The sequence below is a fragment of the Xyrauchen texanus genome, chromosome 13, assembly GCF_025860055.1.
Source record: "Xyrauchen texanus isolate HMW12.3.18 chromosome 13, RBS_HiC_50CHRs, whole genome shotgun sequence".
NCBI lineage: Eukaryota > Metazoa > Chordata > Actinopteri > Cypriniformes > Catostomidae > Xyrauchen > Xyrauchen texanus.
In genome coordinates, this window is record NC_068288.1 from 26,978,938 (window position 1) to 27,001,059 (window position 22,122).

The 22,122-nt window shown below is 39.6% G+C and overlaps 1 protein-coding gene across 1 annotated transcript; it reads left to right on the plus strand.

The window, feature by feature from the left end:
* The first annotated feature begins 778 nt into the window (after positions 1-778).
* On the plus strand, positions 779-21,009 carry pomgnt1 (protein O-linked mannose N-acetylglucosaminyltransferase 1 (beta 1,2-)). The gene is made up of 22 exons (XM_052140874.1): positions 779-876; positions 1,264-1,460; positions 1,645-1,747; positions 3,088-3,203; positions 5,667-5,732; positions 5,864-5,977; positions 6,079-6,196; positions 6,342-6,440; positions 6,666-6,793; positions 6,896-6,966; positions 12,561-12,636; positions 12,759-12,842; positions 13,187-13,228; positions 13,305-13,363; positions 13,564-13,636; positions 13,873-14,001; positions 15,080-15,205; positions 16,316-16,380; positions 16,497-16,541; positions 16,641-16,776; positions 17,201-17,310; positions 18,869-21,009. Exons 2-22 carry the CDS (start codon positions 1,341-1,343, stop codon positions 18,948-18,950), a joined length of 1,962 nt encoding a protein of 653 aa, XP_051996834.1. The 5' UTR covers positions 779-876; positions 1,264-1,340; the 3' UTR covers positions 18,951-21,009.
* The last annotated feature ends 1,113 nt before the right edge of the window (positions 21,010-22,122 follow it).

Sequence of the window (22,122 nt, forward strand, 5' to 3'; positions counted from 1 at the left end):
GCAGATTAATAAATTAACCTCTAAATCACCATTATTATGCATTCAGAATTTTGTAGAGAGTCCTAATATAGCTAACCAGTATCTGAGTGTTAAAGCAGTGGCTAATTGTAGCTATTTGGCTAAGCATATCTAGCTATCTCTAGCTAAAGAAGTTAAGAACATACTCAAATCTAGCCTACATGAACATTAGCATAAACATAACCAGAACAGGAAACTTAAAAAAATCAGTAATATCCTGAGATACACGGCACACTTTTTATGCTATCAAAACACTCACAAACAAAGGAAGGAATCTCTCAAAGTAATTGTGATTAGTCTCAAGCAATAAGCTGATTCTCCACTTTCTAACATCTTAAAATGACTGAATTATTTAATGACTTTGTACAATGTCAATTATATTTAGAATTACGTTTTAAGTTAGTTGGCACTAAGCAACACTTGAACTCCACGATTGTCCAGACTGCATATACAGCATATTACAGCATATACATCGTGCTGACTTATTCTTCCAAATGAGAACCTTTTCAGTTTTACAAACTAGTTGCTAATAACAAACATTAGATACAAATAAGATGTATCACTGGCACTGTGAATAAAACACGACTTAAAAGTGTGTGACACCAAAAAATAGTGGAATATTTGTAATAATTGTATTTATTATTATTATTATTGTTTTTTTTTTTTTGTACATAACTTTCAGTAGTAAAAAAAAACCCATCAAATCTTTTAAACAATTTCTCCATAAGAATGCCGGACTTTTATTTTGAAATGTGAACCAATTTAGGTCCTTTTGCTATCTAGCTTCACAACATTTTCCCTGCATAAGGCTAAACATTATTAGACCCGAAATAAACTAATATACAGTTATATTTCCAGGTGGGTCTGGACCTCGCTTACGTGACAACATAATATGTTGCTGAGATAAAGAGTTAATTATATTCTGTTCCGTGTTACATTCAGTGTTAACAGAAATTGGTCTTGTAAAGAAATTCAACAGTAGTACTCAGAGAGTTAACGTTACCGCGACTGCCTCGCCATCTGTTTGTACTAGTCGCTGTTTTATAATTAAGTGTTCATGTTATCAACTCGTGCACGTGCTTTTATTATTTATAGCTCATTTGTTTAAATGTACCAATGTTTGTGTTGCCTGACACCATACATTTGTTTTAACTTAGCCTATATTAAAGACGTGCCACCTGCATCGCATGTTGAAATTATTCCCTTTATTTATATCAACTGCTATGTTTGCACTGTGTTGTGTAGATGAAGAAGACTTGATCGCAGGTGTTGTCGGATGCAGGCAGGTGCTGTGATCAGGAGCAGTGGGCAGGACTGCAGGTATGGACACCTGGACGCCCAATCCAAGAGCCAAACCCTTCATCCCCCGCCAGCACCGCAGCCTCTACCTCACCTGGAAATACAGACTCTCCAACAAAAGAGCAGTACGGCGAATCTGTCAGGTCAGCATATGTCACTTAATAAAATAACACTCACAGTGGGGGTTTGTTTTTCTCCTTGCATGGTAAGCAGTATCATAAAACCTAAATATCTGGCTAAGTTTCACAGAACCAGGCAGCACTTTGTCTTTAGATATAGGTATGGCATTGCAGTTAACTGAGTATTTTGTGGGTTTTGTATTTGCAGGCCAGTGCCGCCCTGTTTCTTCTGATTACAGTGATTGTGAATATCAAACTCATTATTGATACAAGGAGAGTTGCAAGTGAAGAGGATGCTGCTCAAGATTATGGTAATGTGGATAACAGCCTTTGATGTATTATACATAACTGTCAAATTCATGTTATGTAATATATTATATACAGCGTTCATCCATAACAACCTGTGCAGAGCAGTTATCTGAGTTACCGTAGACCACTGATGTGCACAGAATGGGGGCTAGAGGCCCAGGAGCTTCAGTAAATATTCACATCAACCACCAGAATGGGGAAAAATGTGATCTCAGTGATTTGGACCATTGCATGATTGCTGGTACCTGACGGGCTGGTTTGAGTATTTCTGTAACTGCTGATTTCCTGGAATTTTCACTCACAACAGTCTCTAGAATTTACTCAGAATGGTGCTAAAAACAAAATCTATCCAGTGAGCGGCAGTTCTGTGGATGGAAATGCCTTGTTGATGAGAGAGGTCAACAGAGAATGGCCAGTCTGGTTCGAAATGACAAAGTCTACGGTAACTCAGATAACCGCTCTGTACAATTGTGGTGAGAAGAATAGCACCTCAGAATGCTATTCTGAGATGCGGGTTGGTGCTGTTTTGGCGGCACGAGGGGGACTTGCACCATATTAGGCAGGTGGTTTTAATGTTGTTACTGATCGGTGTATATATGTTAGATATTTCATAGTCTGATGCTGGGTTCACACATCCTCCGTGAGCGAGGCGTGAGCAGCGTGTTTTCGTTATAGCACCCATATTAACAGATGACACCGTTTACACTGTAAGCGTGCGTCGCGAGGTGAAGTGTTCCAGACACTCCAGTGAGCAGATAGTTTCGGCGTTGAGCCTATTTTTGCCATGCGGCTCACGGTGCAGTACAACACTAAAATAATTAGGAGATTATTGAAAAGACACAAAAGCAAATAAAAATTATTCAAACCAAACCTTTAGTACACTGCATTTTATATGTCTGCATGCAAGTAAACTCAATAAAATAAAGAATTAACAAACTGCTGGACCTTTTGCCATTCTGTCTATATAGGTGTACATTTTAGATGTAACATTAAACATTCACAACCAAGTGTGTTGATAAAGATGAAGTGCAAGTGACTGCCTGCTGTTGTCCTTGAATCAGCAATAATCTCAGTTTAACGTCTAACGCGACTACTCATGCCTCACTCACAGAGGATGTGTGAACCCGGCGTTATTCCTTGGGTGGAATAATTTCACAAGTGGTTTAAATAACTGTGCAGGATTTACATGATCCTATAGAGGCTGAATGTTTATTTCAGTTTCGTTTTTTGGGGGGGTTGGGGGGTTCAGTTAGATTGTAAATATCCATGAGTTTTCAAATGTTTTAACCTTTAAAACGTGGTTCCAACATGAGATCTTTGCTTTCATTTAACAATTTTTCAGATGATGCTCTGCTCAACATTGAAACCCCACGCAGACCAGCAAGTGGGAGGAAGGTTTTAGATATTGAGGTGTATTCTAGTCGCTCTAAGGTGTATGTGGCAGTGGACGGCACAACAGTAAGTTTACAGGCAACTATATCAATTATTGGTTGACCGATATATCGCTGAGGCCAATAAATCGCCTGATATTTTGACTTTTTTTTATTTATTGGCATTTGGATTTGTTTCTTGAGGGCTCTGAGAATCACCTGCTTGCATAAGAAGCAACTGAGACATGAAACATGATATGAAATATCAAACTAATATAAATCCTCCTCCTGAAGCACATATTCTAACAGTCTCTACTCAACAGTTCCCTGTCACTTTTCTAATGATAAAAGGCAAATATCAATAAAATGTCTATTATATACCATCTTGCAAATATGCAGGTAGTTAAAGCAAATTTATTTCACAAACCTCATGAAAATACAGTGCTTTCTTCCTGTCAAGTGCTCATCTAATATCTTCCTCTGAAGCATGTATTCTATCAGCCAGAATCAAAACTTCAGGATCAAAAGTTCCTCTGATTTATAAATCATGATGACAATCGAAGCAGGCAATTCAGGCTGTTTACACAGTCAGGAGATTGCTGCTTGTGCTGGATACGCATGAGCACGTGAGTGCAACCAATGTCTTTCTAGCAAGTTAGTCCAATGTTGGCCATGTTTGGAACACACTCGGGAGGCTATTTCCAGTCATGAAAGTGCAGCTCCCATCTACTTGAATGGAGAAAGACCAAAATCTCCAAAACGGTTGGTCATGATTACGATCAAAGAACATATTTCAAAATCAGCAGTTAAATTTGATAGTACTGGAATCATAAATGGTGGTGCTTTTCCTCATTTTTCCAGCTTTTTCCCAGCTTCTATAGCTAATGTGCAAGAGTTGAGTTGATTGACAGGCAATGTCTGTATCTAAAAGGTGATTGCCTCTTTTACCTGTAAGGTGGGACTTCCTATCTACATCTATTGACTTGGCTGCAGTTGGGCATTCTAATGTTGCCCATTTATTTTAATAGAAGTGGCCCGTCTCTGCTAAATAGTCTCTGGTGCAACTTCAAAGTAAAATCGCTTCACGTGTGCTATGATTAAATGTTATATTCACTATGCACCGTATGTACGATTTCTTTTATTCTGTATTTGTTTGAGAAATTGCGATTTGCTAATGTGGACATGCCATCTTTGGACAACTGTGTGTACTGTTATTTCCTTCCTAATATATTAACAATTTCTTCATGTGCAAATAAATTGCTACAATTTGATGACTAAACAGAAATCAGAAGAAACCGCTATCTTCCATTTAAAATACAAAATAATTTTTTGAAAATAAGTTTTGTGTGAAATTGAGTAAACAATTTTATGTTTATGTTCAGTTACTATATTGCATTGTGTGATATATCGGCCACCCTGCTCTCTGGATATCTGCATTAGCCATAAAAAAAAACATATCAGTCGACTACTTATATCAATGTAAAAGTCAAGGACCATATTTAAAATCTGGAAACTCATGTAAACCTGGAAATTGAAGTGAAACAGACTGTTGTTTGATTTTGGAAAATGTAAATCAAAGGAAATTTCTTCCATAAAATAAAAAAAATAAAAATAATGCTGTACTATTTCTTGGTCACTAGTCCAATGGAAGCAGATTTGTGACAATGCCAGATTTTCTTAGCTTCCATTGAATGCTCTTTAGACTATTCTCTAATAATGGCAGGATGACTTGAATGATCTGATTTTGCTCAAACTTGTGTAGTCTATTATCTAGGATAATTACCACAGAAATTAATTATGACTTCTTAAAAAAAAAAATTAGGTTACAGGATTACTTGCAAAGGTTACTTACAATGGATTTGAATGGGGACCACGAAAGCGAATGTGGCCAAAGCAGAAATATGAAGCTTATAATTTTATAATAGCACTTGAATTAATTCTTCTGTTAAACTCATGTATTATTTGAGCTGTAAAGTTGTTTAAATTCACATTTTTACATTTCAGGTTTTAGTATTTGACATTATATCGTCATAGCAACGAAGATGTAAAATGGGCTGTTAAACACAGAGTAGGTTAGAAAGTGATTTTATCACACAAATTATATTTACATGCATATCATTCATGTCTTGTGGCTATATATTTGAAACAATGAGTATTTTAACATAAAAAAAATTGGCACCCATTCACTTCCATTGTAAGTGTCTCACTGTGACCCTGATTTTTGCTTTTTGCTTTTTGCTTTTTTAATGAAAAGGAGGGAGGAGTCGAAATAATTTTTTGTTATAATCAATATTATGCCACAAATGCTGTCGACTGAGCTTAACTTGAATTGAACCCAGCATATTCCTTTAATTCATGGTTGTTCTTATAATATACAGTAGTTTGTAATGAGAAAAAAATAAATTTTCTATAGTGGTTTCAGACTACTTGAACCCCACCATTTATGTTGGCATGTTTTCTTCTGAAAATTGTTTATTGACTGATCTGGATGAACATGTTGGTTTACTTGTAGATTGCATGAAATTGGAATGATATTTGATGTCTTTTACAGGTGCTGGAGGATGAGATGAGAGAGCAAGGCAGAGGCATCCATGTTATAGTTCTCAATCAGGCCACTGTAAGCACAAACCGTGGCTATTAAACCCTATCCTCTCTGGAATCTTACTGTCAGATGTCAATTACATAATTTTTTTTCTTCCAATTATTTAGACTGTTGTTTGATATCTTTGCTGTGATCTCTTTCTTCAGGGTCATGTAATGGCCAAAAGAGTGTTTGACACTTATTCTCCCCATGAGGATGAAGCCATGATCCTCTTCATCAACATGGTCACACGTGGCAGAGTCCTCATCTTCACTATCAAGGTTATAGAACTGCCTCTTCAGCCCAACCTTGTTGTTTTGGGTGTTTTTTTTTCTTCCCTTTTTTTTGTCATTTGAATTGAGCTTTCTGTTGGTTTCTTCAGGATGAGGGGACTTTCCACTTAAAGGATGCTGCCAAGAACCTTTTGAAAGGTTTAGGGAGTCAGGTGGCTGTCACCTTAAGCTGGAGGGACATGTGGACTCTGGTTGTGAAGAAGGGAGGTGAGGGCAACACCTCGTTCTATCTCATTGACTCACATACTTGTACAAGCTTAAAATTTCACAAAATGTCAGTGTATATTTGAAAAAGTATTGTTCAGCTGTAACTTGACGTACATTTTATGGAAAGTACTATTTATTTATTCAGGTCAAGTGTATGGCGAAAAGCACTCCAAGTCTCCTGCTCTCTCTACATGGGGTGATCCTGTGCTGCTGAAGACTGAGGTCCAGCTCACTGCTTCTGAAGGTATTTTTGCCTCTTTTCAGTGTAGAATTCTTTCATTGCCTTTGTTGGCAGCAGTTTATGTCATGGGCAGTTTGCAAGAAATGTTCTTGCCATTTTGTTGTATGCTTATAATATTTAGTTTTTTGAAAAGTAGGCAATATTTTGATGATTACAAAATATGAACCTATCTGCTACACATTAATCAAAGTCAGTCTCATTGCAGCTTGACACTTATATAATTTTCAGAGGCAGAGTGTCATTGGGCAGACACAGAGCCGAATCATAGGAGGAAACTCTTCTGTAGTAAAGTGGAAGGCTATGGGAGTATTTGTAGTTGCAACGATCCAGCACCTATAGAGTTCAATCCTGATCCAGTAAGACACATGAACTTTAACTAAGAGACCTTTATTCTGAAAGCATTTGCTATAGTGTTGACTTTGTGTTGTGTTGACGAAACCTTTCTGTGTTTTGTCTAGCTGCCTAATAACAATCTCTACAACATCCCAGTTGCAGTTATAGCTGGAAACAGACCAAACTATCTCTATAGGTTGGTAGACTTAAAAATAATTTTTGCTTCACCCACATAATATGTGCAGTTAAATGTATTAGTGCTGAAACAACAAATTGATAATTATCGATAATGGAAATCATCGACAACTAATTTCATTATGGATTAGTTGGATATTTGCAGTAAGCACGGAGAAGCCCCGTCAGTGACGTCACTTCACAACCAAGTGAAAAATGTGTTGCATTATGAAACTTGTTTCAAAAACAGTGGAGACAAGTTGAAGCGGAAAAAACACGACCAAAGTTGTCCAGCGCACGAGAGCACTTTATAAAGACTTCAAAGAAGATCATAATAAGCGTGCAGTTTAATGTGGAGCGGTTGCTGCATCAGGTACATTGACAGAGCACTTGTGCTGTTTGATTCGTGAGAGTTGTTTCTCTCCAGCGCATCAATGACATTTTACTGCTATTTTCTATATTTTGTAATATTGTGAATTAATATCAGCCGCATATTTCGAAAAACTGTTTGTTCTTACCACAAGCGAGTCTTCGTTAAACTATATTGAGCATGCAAGTGTGCACATCCACATCAGTCAAAACAATCGCAATGGAGAAAGTGAGTGCAACCATTTACATCATACGCGATTTCAGATTTCAATGTAATCAATTGTGCAGCTTTCCTGGATATCATGACTGAAGTCCGACTTCAGTCAAGGTGTTATGGTTACCCTGTCTTGTTTCACTGTTGCCCTCTTGTTTTCCATCTTGTCACTTTTGCACTTCTTAGTTTTCACTTTAGTCCCTTATGTAACTCCATTTTCCTCTGTTAGCGTTCGTGTTCCCTGTTATTGTTTTCACCTGCCCTCATTAGTTTGCCGTTTGCTTCTGTTAATCACCTTATTATCTTGTTTGAGTTCTGTTCGTTCATTGGCCCCTTTTTCCCTTGTTTGTGTATTTATACCCCGTGTCTTTGTTCAGTCTTTGTCGATCATTGTTTGATGTCAACCCGGTGTGTGTTTCCTCCTCGAGTCCCCTGTCTTGCTCACGTCGTGTGTAGTTTACTATTTTATGTTTAATTTCCCCATCATGGGTTGTTCCTTTGTGTTTTCCTGTTTTGGTTCGTCTAATAAAGTTCAAGCTGCGTTTGGATCCGCATTTCCTCGTCTGCCTCATTACAGAACGATCGACCCACCCATGGATCCAGCAGTCCAACTTGCGAACTACCATCTGCTCTGCTTAAAGCAAGAGGACCGCCCCATTGAAGACCACATCCACGATTTCCTGAACCTGGCGAGTGTCTCGGACTTCCCGGGCTCAGCCTTGGTGGCCTTCTTTCGGGGCAATCTGAACGCGGCGCTGAGGGAGCGGTTGCCACAGGCAACGCACGGCTGGACGCTCTGCGACTTCCTGGAGGCGACCCTACTAGTTTGCGGCTCACAGCTCACCGTGGGCGCCGTGGAGGAGGACCCTACCCCTCCACCCACTGTGGAGACCCTTCAGCTGTCCGGGGCCCCCTGTCACACCTACCCCGGTCTGCAAGCCAGAGCCCATGCCTGCCCCGGTCTGCGAGCCAGAACCCACGCCTGCCCCGGTCTGCAAGCCAGGGCCCACGCCTGTCACAGTGAGCGAGCCAGCTGCCACGCGATGTCACAGTGAGCGAGCCAGAAGCCACGCGATGTCACAGTGAGCGAGCCAGCGGCCACGCATGTCACAGTGAGCGAGCCAGCGGCCACGTATGTCACAGTGAGCGAGCCAGCGGCCACGTATGTCACAGTGAGCGAACCAGCGCCACGGCCTCTACCATCAGCAAGCCTGAGTCGTCGTCAACCACGGCCAGCGAGCCTGAACCCACGCTGACCAGGAACAGCATCCCAGCCACGCCAGTCGCGATCAGCCCGGAGGAAGAGGAGAAAGGGAGTGGTCTCTGTGCTCCAGCCTCCGCCTGCCGCAGCCCCATGCCCTAAACCCCCTTGACTCTGCCCTCAGCCCGGCGAACCTAAGCCGGCACATACCACGGTAACCCAGCCAGAGCCTGTAGCCTCAGACGCCAGTGAGCCATTGCCGCTAGCCTCAAACGCCAATGAGCCAGTGCCGATAGCCTCAAACGCCAATGAGCCAGGCCTGTAGCCTCGACCGCCCCTGAGCCAGCTCTGTAGCCTCGACCGCCCCTGAGCCAGCGCCTGTAGCCTCTACCGTCCCTGAGCCAGCGCCTGTAGCCTCGACCGTCCCTGAGCCAGCGCCTGTAGCCTCGACCGTCCCTGAGCCAGCGCCTGTAGCCTCGACCGTCCCTGAGCCAGCGCCTGTAGCCTCGACCGTCCCTGAGCCAGAGCCTGAAGCCATGACCGTCCAAGAGCCAGTGCCAGTAGTCATGACCGTCAAAGAGCCAGCGCCAGTAACCGTGACCGTCCAAGAGCCAGCGCCAGTGGTCGTGCCCATCCTAGAGCCAGCACCTCCCGAGCCTTCCAGGGCTCCTCCTCTCGAGCCTACCAGGGCTCCGCCTCCCAAGTCTCTCAAGTCTCTCGAGTCTTCCAGAGCTCCGCCATCCGAGTTTCCCGAGCTTTCCAGAGCTCCGCCATCCGAGTTTCCCGAGCTTTCCAGAGCTCCGCCATCCGAGTTTCCCGAGCTTTCCAGAGCTCCGCCATCCGAGTTTCCCGAGCTTTCCAGAGCCCCGCCATCCGAGTTTCCCGAGCTTTCCAGAGCTCCGCCTTCCGAGTTTCCCGAGCTTTCCAGAGCCCCGCCATCCGAGTTTTCCGAGCTTCCCAGAGCTCCACCTCTCAAGCCTCTCGAGCCTTCTAGGGCTCCGCCTCCCAAGCCTCTCGAGCCTACCAGGGCTCCGCCCCTCAAGCCTTCCAGGGCTCCGCCTCTCAAGTCTCTCGAGTCTTCCAGGGCTCCGCCTCTCAAGCCTCCCAAGCTTTCCAGAGCTCCGCCCTCCGATCTTACCAGGGCTCCGCCTCTCAAGCCCCTCGAGCCTTCCAGGGCTCCTCAAGCTCCGAGCTCCAGGCTCGCTCTCAAGCCTCCCAAGCTTTCCAGAGCTCCGCCCTCTGAGCTTCCCAGAGCTCCGCCTCTCAAGCCTCTCGAGCCTGCCAGGGCTCCACCTCTCGAGCCTGCCAGGGCTCCGCCCCTCAAGCCTCTCGAGCCTGCCAGGGCTCCGCCCCTCAAGCCTCTCGAGCCTCCCAGGACTCCGCCTCTCAAGCCTCTCGAGTCTTCCAGGGCTCCGTCTCTCAAGCCTCTCGAGCCTCCCAGGGCTCCGCCTCTCGAGCCACTCAAGCCTTCGACGGCACCGCCCGCCGAGCCTCCCGAGCCTCCTACGGCTCCGCCGCTCGAGCCACTCAGGCCTTTGACGGCTCCGCCCTCAGAGCCTCCCGAGCCTCCTATGGCTCCGCCTCCCGAGCCTCCTCCGGCACCGCCTCTCAAGCCACTCAAGCCTTCGACGGCTCCACCCTCAGAGCCTCCTACGTCTCTGCCCCCAGAGACTCCAGAGTCTTCCTGGTCTCCGCTCCTAGAGCCTCCCACGGCGCCGCCTACCCCGGCTCCGCCTCCTGAGCCTCCTTCGGTTCCACCTCCTGAGCCTCCCTCAGCTCCGCCTTCTGAGCCATCACCTCCCTCGGCTCCGCCTCAGAGGTCCTCCTTGGCTCCGCCTCACGCGGCTCCGCCGGCCTCCCCTGTGGCCACTCCATCTCCTAGGCCACCAAAACCGGCCTCTGTCCTGTGGCTTCTCCCCAGACCTCCTGACCCAGCCCCAGTCCCGTGGCCTCTCCCCAGGCCCCCTGATCCAGTCCCTGTCCCGTGGCCTCCACCCAGGCCTCCTGACCCAGTCCCCGTCCTGAGTCCTCCCGCCTGGCCTCCTGACCCAGTCCCCGTCCAGTGGCCTCCTCCCAGGTTCCCCAAACCTGTCCTTGCCCGGTGGCCAGCTCCCAGACCATCAAAACCTGTCCCTGCCCGGTCGATACCTCCCTGGCCCCCTAACTCTCATCTCCACTTGTGCCCCCGTGGACTGTCTCACCTTCATTCGTGCCCTCGTGGACTGTCTCATTTCCCCCCCCGGACTTCCTGTCTGCCCCTGGCACCTCCCGGACCTGCCTGTCTTGCCCTCTGTGCCCCCCGGACTTCCTGCCTGCCCAGTGTGCCCCCCTGGTCTGCCTGTCTGCCCATGTGCCCACTTGTACTGTCTGTTTGCCCCTGGTGCCCTCATGTTGTTCTTGTGGGTTTTTGTCTTTTGTTATTTGTTGTTAAGGATCATCTGGAAGCCGATCCTTTAGGGGGGGGCTCTGTTATGGTTACCCTGTCTTGTTTCACTGTTGCCCTCTTGTTTTCCATCTTGTCACTTTTGCACTTCTTAGTTTTCACTTTAGTCCCTTATGTAACTCCATAGTCCTCTGTTAGCGTTCGTGTTCCCTGTTATTGTTTTCACCTGCCCTCATTAGTTTGCCGTTTGCTTCTGTTAATCACCTTATTATCTTGTTTGAGTTCTGTTCGTTCATTGGCCCCTTTTTCCCTTGTTTGTGTATTTATACCCCGTGTCTTTGTTCAGTCTTTGTCGATCGTTGTTTGATGTCAACCCGGTGTGTGTTTCCTCCTCGAGTCTCCTGTCTTGCTCACGTCGTGTGTAGTTTACTATTTTATGTTTAATTTCCCCATCGTGGGTTGTTCCTTTGTGTTTTCCTGTTTTGGTTCGTCTAATAAAGTTCAAGCTGCGTTTGGATCCGCATTTCCTCGTCTGCCTCGTTACTCAAGCATAACACAAGGTGTGCGGGTTTTCAAAGCGTTTTCTCCTGCTCATGTAAGCACATGTAATACATTGATCACCGGGATGAGTCTTTTCAGAGCGAAAGTGAATTTGCACATTGTTTACAGATGATTGTACTCTATTAAACTGTATGTAATGATGAATATAATGTATAATAATTCTAAGGGTCATGATATTTGAAAGTCCTCCTGAGAATGTCTCATTTTGGCAAGCATTATTTTATTGGATAAGCATACACAATATTTTGAAAAGAATAGTTTAGAAACATTAAATCAGTGAAAATACTATTTTAAAAACTATAATATTAAAATTCTTAAATGTTTGTAATCAGTGACTGTGAACAAGCATAAGTATCTAACATAATTGTGTATTTTTCAGCTGGGCATAATTATTCATATTTCTATTTGTCCTCTGCTGGGCTGATTTTTGTTCCAGTCCATGTACTATGGATCATTTTACTCTTTAATGATGAGCACTTTTTGCTCAGTTTTACAAGTAAAGGAACCGTTTTGCATATGTCCTGAAAGTAATAATAATAATAACAAATTCAAACTTAACTTTTCATCGTTCAGGCTTTGTTCAAAGTTTTGTGAGAGTATAGAATTGTGAATTCAGTAATCATACCAATACTTTACGCCCTTTATCATAATCATAAATTTTTTGAAAAAACATTTTTGAATAAAATAAAGGAAATCCGATAAATCGTAAAATAACCGATATTTTATATTATATTATCAATATAATCGTTAGTTGCAGCCCTTGTGTCAGGTATTAATTTATTTATAAATTTGAATTTCTTTGAGCCAAGTTACATCTGTATTTATATTTGTGGAATAGTTGCATATTTTGAATACCTAACTAACCATTAGCCATGTTTTTTTCTATAGAATGCTGCGCTCTCTCCTTTCATCCCATGGCGTCAATCCACAGATGATCACTGTTTTTATTGATGGATACTATGAGGTGCCATATCCTGCTATAATGTTTTGCTCTCTTCTCTTCAACACATTCATATTTCTTCTCAAATTTGTGTTTTTTATGATAAAAATTATCTATACATATTCACAAAAATATCCTTTGCACAGGAACCCATGGATGTGGTCGAACTTTTTGGTCTTAAAGGAGTTCAGCATACTCCTATCAGCATCAAGAACGCTAGAGTGTCACAGGTGACTTTACATGTTTGTAAGGATGAATAACTGAAAACCGAAATCATGCATTCCAAATCTTGGAATGGCCAGTTATTGATGCTCATTGTGGTCCCTTATACAGTATAAGATTAAAAACATTTACAGTGTTCCCATAGTAATGTAAAACCTGGAAAATCAGGGAATTTAAATAGTGTGATATCCAGACCTAAAAAAGTCTATTGTATTTAATTGGCAAGAAGTTGCTCTTTGTGAATGCAATCTCTATTAAATGATAAACAAATGAATAAATAAATGAATACTTGCTAAATTACATTATGAATAACTAGAAAAGTCATGGAAATTCACCTCTATTTTTTTCACAGCACTACAAAGCCAGCTTGACTGCAACCTTCAGTCTGCATCCAGTGAGTATATGCTCAAATGCAATACAACTTGTGTACAAATAAACAATTAAACGGCTTGCTAAAAATATTTTTTCAGGATGCAGATTTTGCCATTGTCCTTGAGGAGGACCTGGATATTTCCATAGATTTTTTCAGGTATGGACACAAATAAATGCACAGTGTGTAATACTATAAGGTGTCCACTAGAGGTAAGCAAATTCCCACACTATTACTACTATACAGGCTAGTTTACAAATAAAGAACATCTCTAAGATCTTAATAGTGATTGAGTAACAACATTCGACAGCTAATTTTTAAATGTTATTTATATGTTCCTCTCCCACATTTATCTCCAGCTTTCTCAGTCAGACCATTCATTTGTTACGTGAGGATGACAGTCTTTATTGTATCTCGGCCTGGAATGACCAAGTGAGTGAAGAAATTGCTTAAATTTGTGCATAGCTTTAAGATACACTATTGCTTTTTATTTTGTCAGTCTTTCTTAAAATAATGGTGACAGGTAGAAAATTCTGCCAAATGCTTTTTCTGTTGGTATGTTGCACTTTAGAGTCAACTGCAAAGCAATGGCATCCATATTGATCTCTCATCCTAAATTAGTAAGTCTTTGAATGTGCATTTGACCCTGCAGCTGTGCTGTTTTCTAGGGCTATGAGCACACAGCAGAGGACCCGTCTTTGCTCTACAGAGTAGAAAGTATGCCTGGTCTTGGCTGGGTGCTTAAAAAAAGCCTTTACAAGGATGAACTGGAACCAAAATGGCCCACTCCTGAGAAGGTCAGGCAGCTAAATTCAGCATTTAGCCCATAATATATGTTTAACTTGGAACATTTGATGTATAGAACAATTTTGCTTATATACAGTTTATATGCAAAATCCATCAAATGTAAGGTGAAATTTGGCCCAATTTTCCATTTGCATTCATGGAATGCTTTTTAAATGGATAGTTTGCCCAAAATTGAAAATTAAATCTCATCCCAGATGTGTATTTATTACTTCAGCTGAACACAAAAAAAGATTTTTTTGAAGAATATCTCAGCTCTGTTGGTCCATTCATTGCATGTGAATGAGGCCAGAACTTTGAAGCTCAAAAAAGAACATAAAGGAAACCTAAAAGTAATTCATATGACTCCAGTGGTACAATCCATTTCTTCTGAAGTGACATGATACGGAGCAATATTTAAGTAATTTTTTACTATAATTTTCCTCCTTGCCCAGTAGGTGGCGATACGCAGAAAGAATGTGAGTTGCCAAAAACAAAAGAAAGTGAAGATTTATAAGAAAAAAGGACTTAAATATTGATCTGTTTCTCACCCACACCAATCATAAGACCACTAAAGATAAGCATTTAACTGGATTACTTTTATGCTATTGCTATATGTTTTTTGTAGCTTATCAATTTTTGCCACCATTCACTTGCATTGTAAGGACCTACAGAGTTGAGATAGTCTTCTAAAAATCTTTTGTGTTCTGAAAAAGAAGTAAGTCATATACAACTGGGATGTCATGAAGGTGAGTAAATGATGTAAGAATTTTCATTTTTGAGTCAACTATCCCTTTAAAGTGATTAATCCTTCTCTAGCTAGTGGGAAGTTATGTTATCACCATGGGCCTCTGATTTTAACTGCTTTTATCATTTGTTTCCTTTTTCATTTGAAAAACTTCACTAACGTTGAAAAGTCATTCTGATGGATTTCAGGAGTGTTTAAATTAAAGCGGGCCCAAATAGTGTTTCGCTTTTAAAACTAAGATGAGGAAATAAAGTTATATCATTGAGATTACACTCTCCTAGATATCAGATGTGCTTCAGGGGTCTTTTCTCCTTTCATCCATCTATATTATTACTATCTCTTAGCTGTGGGATTGGGACATGTGGATGCGGATGCCGGAACAGAGAAAGGGGAGAGAGTGTGTCATACCCGATGTCTCTCGCTCCTATCACTTTGGTATCGTTGGCTTAAACATGAATGGTTACTTTCATGTAAGTGACAAAGTTAAAGTTACAATTAAGTAATGGGGCTAGGCGATATGTAAACAATATTTCATCATTAATCGACCTTAAAAATATTGCAATTAACAATTATATCATCAACCCCCCTGCCGAGGGTCGGTGAATATTTTTTTTTTGCTTCAAAGAAATTATAAAATGTATTGAAAATTGAAAAATATAAAAGACATTTCACTTTAAACTAAACAAAAAATCAATTGAAGTGATCAAAAAATCGAATTTAACCACCTCCCCAATTCCCAAAATGTACCATGGCTCCATTTGCCATCACGCAAGTATCAGTCAGTGACAACAGGTGCAAAATTACTAATAGCTTACAAAAATAGCCTTATAAATGGTAAGATAAGCATAATAATAATAATAATAATAATAATAAAGCCTAATAAATTCTCTTGTGTCCCCAAAATAATGCTGCCAAATGTGTCTTATCGAATTATGTTTGTATTACGTTTTGGTAATACAGTTAATGTTGCCTAAAGAAAAGAAAATAGAACGACATTTTATGTTCAAGGTGAACGTGTCTTGTATTATGATTTAATCACTTCCATTTTTTCTTTAATACAAAGATTTATTACTGAACCTGCAGAGTTGTGTTCACAATGCATGTTAAACACAAACTGCTCCGTGGAAATAAAGTGAACTAAACCCGCAGCAGCACCTCCTGAGATGATTGGAGATCATTTTCAGCATTTTCATACACGGCATTATTCTTGCAAACAGTTTTCAGACGAAGAGTGCGCCTGTTCCATGCGATTCAGCCTTGTCTCATGTGGCGGGCGGCGGTTGCTAGTTTCACACCATGGGGTACTGTTTAACATATTTTCCAAATTCCCAGACCATGATTTTGCCATTTCCCTATATTGTCGATCATCGTCTGTCAATTGAGTGTCGTAATCGGCATCGGGATCTTTGTAAGATATTGTCGATATCCAATTACATTGTCCTATCACCCAGCCCTATTATGTAAACATCTTATAAAGGTTTACTTGTATGATATTTAGTATTCTTTTTTTTTCATTGGGAGATTTTTCAGTGTTTCTTTTAAAAGGTAAAATTTAATAAAAATGTAATGTTTGTGTGCAGGAAGTTTACTTTAAAAAGCACAAGTTCAACACAATTCCGAATGTTCAGATGAAGAATGTAGATAGGTATGTATATTTCCAGTTGATTTCTTTGTTTCATTGAAGACAGCATACTGTAAATATTTAGACTTATTTTTCATCCTGCTCAGATATCTCTTTTGATGTTTTCTCCATGTTCACAGCTTGAAGAAAGATGCTTATGAAATTGAAATTCAAGATCTCCTACGGTGAGTTATGTGTGAAGATCCTACTCCTTTGCATAGTTAATATAACACTTTAATATTGCAGTATTACAACAACTGTAATTATCAATTGTTTGCCTGCAGTGAGGCAGAGGTCTTGGACCACAGTAAAAATCCATGCGATGACTCATTTATCCCAGACACTGAGGGAAAGACTTTTGTGATGTTCATCAAAATGGAGCAAGAGACAGACACAAACACCTGGACAGAACTGGCAAAGGTAAGACTGGAATACTAGAAGTATGTAAAATAAAGTTGGGGATGCATCCTAGGTTTGTCATCTCAAGGAAAAAATGGTTTTAGAGCTGGTAAGCCAATAGTAACAATCTTGATTTGCTCAGCGTTTCTCATACTGATTGGGCTCCTGTTGGTTGTAATCCGTCATGTAATGCAGAATTGATATTTGTCCAATATGTTGCTTGTGACATCTGAAGGTGCAAATTGTATATCAGACATAATATGCTTTAGACAACACCCATCATGGTTTACACCTCCCAGGTTAAAATATGCCATCAAGAGGGCCTGCAAATGTAAGAATAAATGACTTGTAAACACTGAGAGAGGGAATAAAGAAAGAACTACTTGGGTGAGGGTAATAGCACTGTATTATTAAGTTAAGGTCTTGTCTTGTTTACTGCTTATAGTGCCTGCATTTGTGGGACCTGGATGTACGAGGTTATCACAAAGGACTGTGGAGGCTCTTCAGAAAAAGGAACCATGTCCTAGTGGTAGCTGTTCCAATTTCACCCTACTCGTAAGTATACAAAAACATCCCTATTGGGCTAATTTCAAAGCCTAGAACTAAAAGATATGAATTATGTTACTAAATAGTGTTATCTAAAATTCAAAACTGAAACATTGTCTCTGCCTAAGTATGTATGTTCACATTGTAAAAGCCTTTATCGGCCAACTATTAAAGGACTATGCATCTATGTGAACTTCAGTTGTTATTCCAGGATGACATTAATCATTAATCTGACAGTTCATACAAAATCTTTGTTTAAACACTGGCCTTAATACTTACTTAGTTTAATGCTTACTTAATTCATGCTGTTTTGCCAGAGGGGGAACTGGCTCCCACAGTGAGTTTAGTTTCTCCCAAGGTTATTTTTCTCCATTAGCCAACATCTTATGGAGTTTTGTGTTCCTTGTCAGTCGCATTTAGCTTACACACAGGGGTTCTAAATTCAATTCTTATTTAATTTTTATACACTATTTACAATCATATTTAATCAAACTACACTATGATGACTAAGACTTTATAGATATTACAGTTTAATTTTCTGTTAATGCATGATTTTCTGTAAAGCTGTTTTGAAATGATGTGTGTTGTGACAAGCACTATACACATAAAATTGAGGAAGAGATCTTTCAAAGCAATGTAAGCTTTTAAGTCTTTTGTTGAATGTACATACTAGCCTCATTGTTTTGGATTGATATCAGGGCTTTGACTGGCCCATTGAAGGACTTAAACCATGTTTTTTTTTAGATAATTGGTCTTGTGTACAAGGTGGCAGTTATTGTAAATTCAGATATTTTGTCTAATACAGAGCTTCTACTTTACAGTCATTTAATCAAGAACATGATAATACTTCCTACAAAACCCTAATTTGTAATTCATTGGAAAGGATCATAATATGTCTCATAATACACCATATAATATGTTACAATGTCTCATAAAAATTATAACTGCAGATGCAATGCATTATAAAACAGTCAGCATACAATTTTATCAATTAAGTTGGTGTGTGTGTGTGTACATTTATACATTTTGCAGATACAATTAGTATAGAATGTTGGTCACATTAGAATGCAATTTATATTCTAGCATATAACTAAGAATAGGTAAGTAATATATATGTGGTGACATTTATGGGAAGTTATAACATATTATAAGACATTAATATGCATTATAATGCAGCTATAATGCATTATAATATGGGCTTCATAGAAAGTGTTACCAATAAGACTACCAGTACTTAAACATCGTTAATTTGGAATTTAATCTAGAATTTAAAAATTGCATTTCATTATACGATGTGAAATAAAAATGTCGAATATATTATTTGTGGTGTTATTTTTGTGAACTTGGCTAATGTTTAGAAATTAAATTGATTCATAAATGAAGCAAATACTTTATTTAATATGTGTTAGTGTTAGGGTAAGTCTATAGTAATTCTAATTAGCCTCATATAAAAACAGTAGAATTTTAATGTCTCCATTGAGATGGCCAAGATGTTTTAGCATATCATGTATTTGTTGTTGTGTCTAGAATGTATTGTGTAACCTTTCCGTAACATTTCCCCCAACAGTATTAAGAAGCCCAATAATGTCACTCCCATTCACCTGGAGCCTGCACCAAAAGAGGATGGACCTCCTGTGGATCAGATTTAGAACAGTCCTAATCCCACCCAAGGGCATTTTCTAACCACTGACAGACAAGGCCTATGTCAGGCTGATACTGGGACTTCTGTTACTGTTCAGGCCATTGGAAGACAACAAAGTGGGTGAGCCCTTGGATGAATCATCTGGTGCTGGTAGCTTTTTGAACTACAGGTTCTTTTAAACTAGAATGATATGAGTTTGGATTTCTTAAAATGGTATGTAACGGAACTTTCCCTTGTTGTTGGTGTGTGTTGTGCACTGGAAGCGGTTCCTGAGGTCATGATATTAATATGTTTTTATACTGGGAGGTTAAAGGCCAGTGCTGTTTGAGTTACTGAATGTTACTGGAGATTTTCAAATCAGGATGCTGCAAAAAGGAATTAGGAGGATACGGCAGACGTAAGCAATTTTTATTTTTTTAACAACACTACTGAGTGCTTTGAGCAATCCTGCACATACTGTACATTTGAACTCATGTCTATTTATTGTCAATATCAAGATAACTGGGTTTATTTTTTTCAATTATTATTATTATAACTTTTTTCCCCAATTTGGAATGCCCTATGCGCACAAAGTCCTCGTGGTTTCGTAGTGACTCGCCTCAATCCGGGTGTCGGATGAGGAATCTCAGTTGCCTCCACGTCTGAGACCATCAATCTGCACATCTTGGCACGTGGCTTGTTGAGCACATTACCGCGGAGACATAGCGCATATGGAGGCTTCACAATTTTCTCCGCAGCATCCACACACAACTCACCACGTGCCCCATGAGAGCGAGAACCACATTATAGTGACCACGAGGAGGTTACCCCATGTGACTCTACCCTCCCTAGCAACCGGGCCAATTTGGTTGTTTAGGAGACCTGGCTGGAGTCACTCAGCACGCCCTGGAATCGAACTTGCGACTCCAGGGGTGGTAGTCAGCGTCAATACTAGCTGAGCTTCCCAGGCCCTGGGTTTATTTTTTTTCTTAACAAATTTGCTTTACACAAAAGCAATAGGCTACATTAAGAAACAAAAAGTTGATTTGTTTACTGATAACTTTGTACAGACATATATTTTTAGAACAAATATTGTCATCATATTTGTGAGTATTCATTTTCAAATGTTTTGGGTTTTATTAATTAAAGGAGCTCATTATTAACTGAGATCCTACAAGCAGTATTCCCAAACTACACATGATTACCTTAAAGCAATATTTCACCAAAAAAAAATAAAATTCTGTCATAATTTGCATCTTTTTTAAAGAAATAAATTATTTTTTAAAGGGACTATCCCTTTAATTGGGCAGCACACTTTACATATTTAAAAGCAAACAAAGTAGTTTCTAGTCAGAAAAGAAAAGATAAATAATATAATAAAGAAATAATTGGCTTTTTTTAAAAATAATAATAATAAAAATGGTTAAAATAACGATGTGCTATGATAGCGATCCAGCAACAGCTTTAAGAATCCTCTTTTCCAGAAAACCTGAGGTGATGCTTGCTGCTTGGGTGAGAAGATCTATGCACCCACACAGTCACTAAAGAGCCTTAGGAACGGTGGGAGGAGTTGAACACTTGAAATCAATGCGATCTTCGCTGCATTATAGATCTGTACTGTGTTAACATGTTGCTGTATGTGAGGATAATTGTGAAGTATTGATTTATGTAGTAATGTCCAAATTATTTCATTGAAGAGATTTCAAATAGGAGTGTTGTGGGTTTCTGGAGTGTGTTTTTTTTTTTTTTTTTTTTAAGATTTAATGGTCCGTTCAAATTTGTTTTTTTTGATGCCACTAAATATTATCATAGTATCTGGAACATGTGCAATACCTGAAATGTTTATCATCTCCAATATCATTGATCTTTAAGATGCAGAAGTTCTAATATGTTTATTAAATTCTACAACAGGCTTCTTGCTTAGTTTTGTATATTTAAGTAGTTGAAAAATGGTTTGTTTTTTATATCAAATAAAAAAAATCTTAATCTTTTCTCTCTCTTTTTTTATTATTTTATTTCCTTGTTCATATGTTACTTTAGTTTAAAATCCATTTGATCCAATTCAACTCCGGCATGTAGTAATTTGTTTCCTGTTAACTTTTTCAATCACGTTTTCAATAAAAGTTTTAAAGTAAGTTTTGATATCTTTTGCAGTGATATCTTGGTGGTAAATTAATAATTATACTGTTCCTAGTTAACTAAAATTTAGTTTTATCAGGACTACTTTCTCCCCATTAGAAACTGAAGTCTCAATAGGGTCAAGAAGACCTTTTATAAGGGAGTAATGTTACTGTTCAGTTCGAAAAGTATAGTATTCAGTAAATATAAATAGGTAATGCGATTTTTATTTGACCATTGCACTTTTTTTTTTTTTTTTCTCGGTTAGATAAGCAGACAGCACAACAGGCAAAGTATGTGAAAATCAGAGGCCAGCCACAAAGGAAATGGTGTGCCTATTGAAATCTATGCAAATTTACGGTGTGGCTGGTTTCCTGTAAATGTGATTCAGCTTTGTGTGCTATGATTTGATGCATGTAGGGATGATTTCATAATGATGCTGACTGCCATATAGACTTATGAATGTGAAGTTTTATTTTGTAGAGTGAAAGAAACTTAGTTAAAAAATAAATTGCAGTATTTTTTAGAAATGTAATTTAAATATTACTTTAATATAATCTATGCTGATATAATCAATAAGGTTGAAGGTCGCAATTTGTCTGTTTGCCTTTCATTACAAGAATTCTTAGAGGAACTAGAATGACACACAGGTTCATGTCACACAAATGCAGTGTATATGTAAAAGACATTTTTATTTTATCTATGACAATAGAGCAAATGATATATAGGAGATAGATCATTAAGCATGATAACTTTCGGTTAGGGATATGTTTTGGTTTAGATGAAGCAAAAACATATATGCACATTTCTAACATTCTCCATAAACTAGCTCTTTCTAGTCTCTCTGAACAGCATTATTATTTAATTATGTAATATTTAGGCTATAACAGAGAAACAAGGACATCCTATACATGTAACATGAAATGTGTCAGTACAAAAAACTATTTATGATAAAATGAATTCTCTATTAATGGACTTCATTCCAGATTATGAAATTATATATGCAAAAATAATATGATTCCATTATGCAAGGTGATGCAAGAAACGTTTTTATTTCATTACAAATGTCATAGACCTTTTTT

Coding starts and splice junctions, on each gene's coding strand:
- pomgnt1 (XM_052140874.1), top strand. CDS start 1,341: ATGGACACCTGGACGCCCAATCCAAGAGCCAAACCCTTCATCCCCCGC. Junction 6,794..6,895: donor TAGAGTTCAATCCTGATCCA/GTAAGACACATG, acceptor TGTTTTGTCTAG/CTGCCTAATAACAATCTCTA. Junction 16,542..16,640: donor GAAATTCAAGATCTCCTACG/GTGAGTTATGTG, acceptor GTTTGCCTGCAG/TGAGGCAGAGGTCTTGGACC.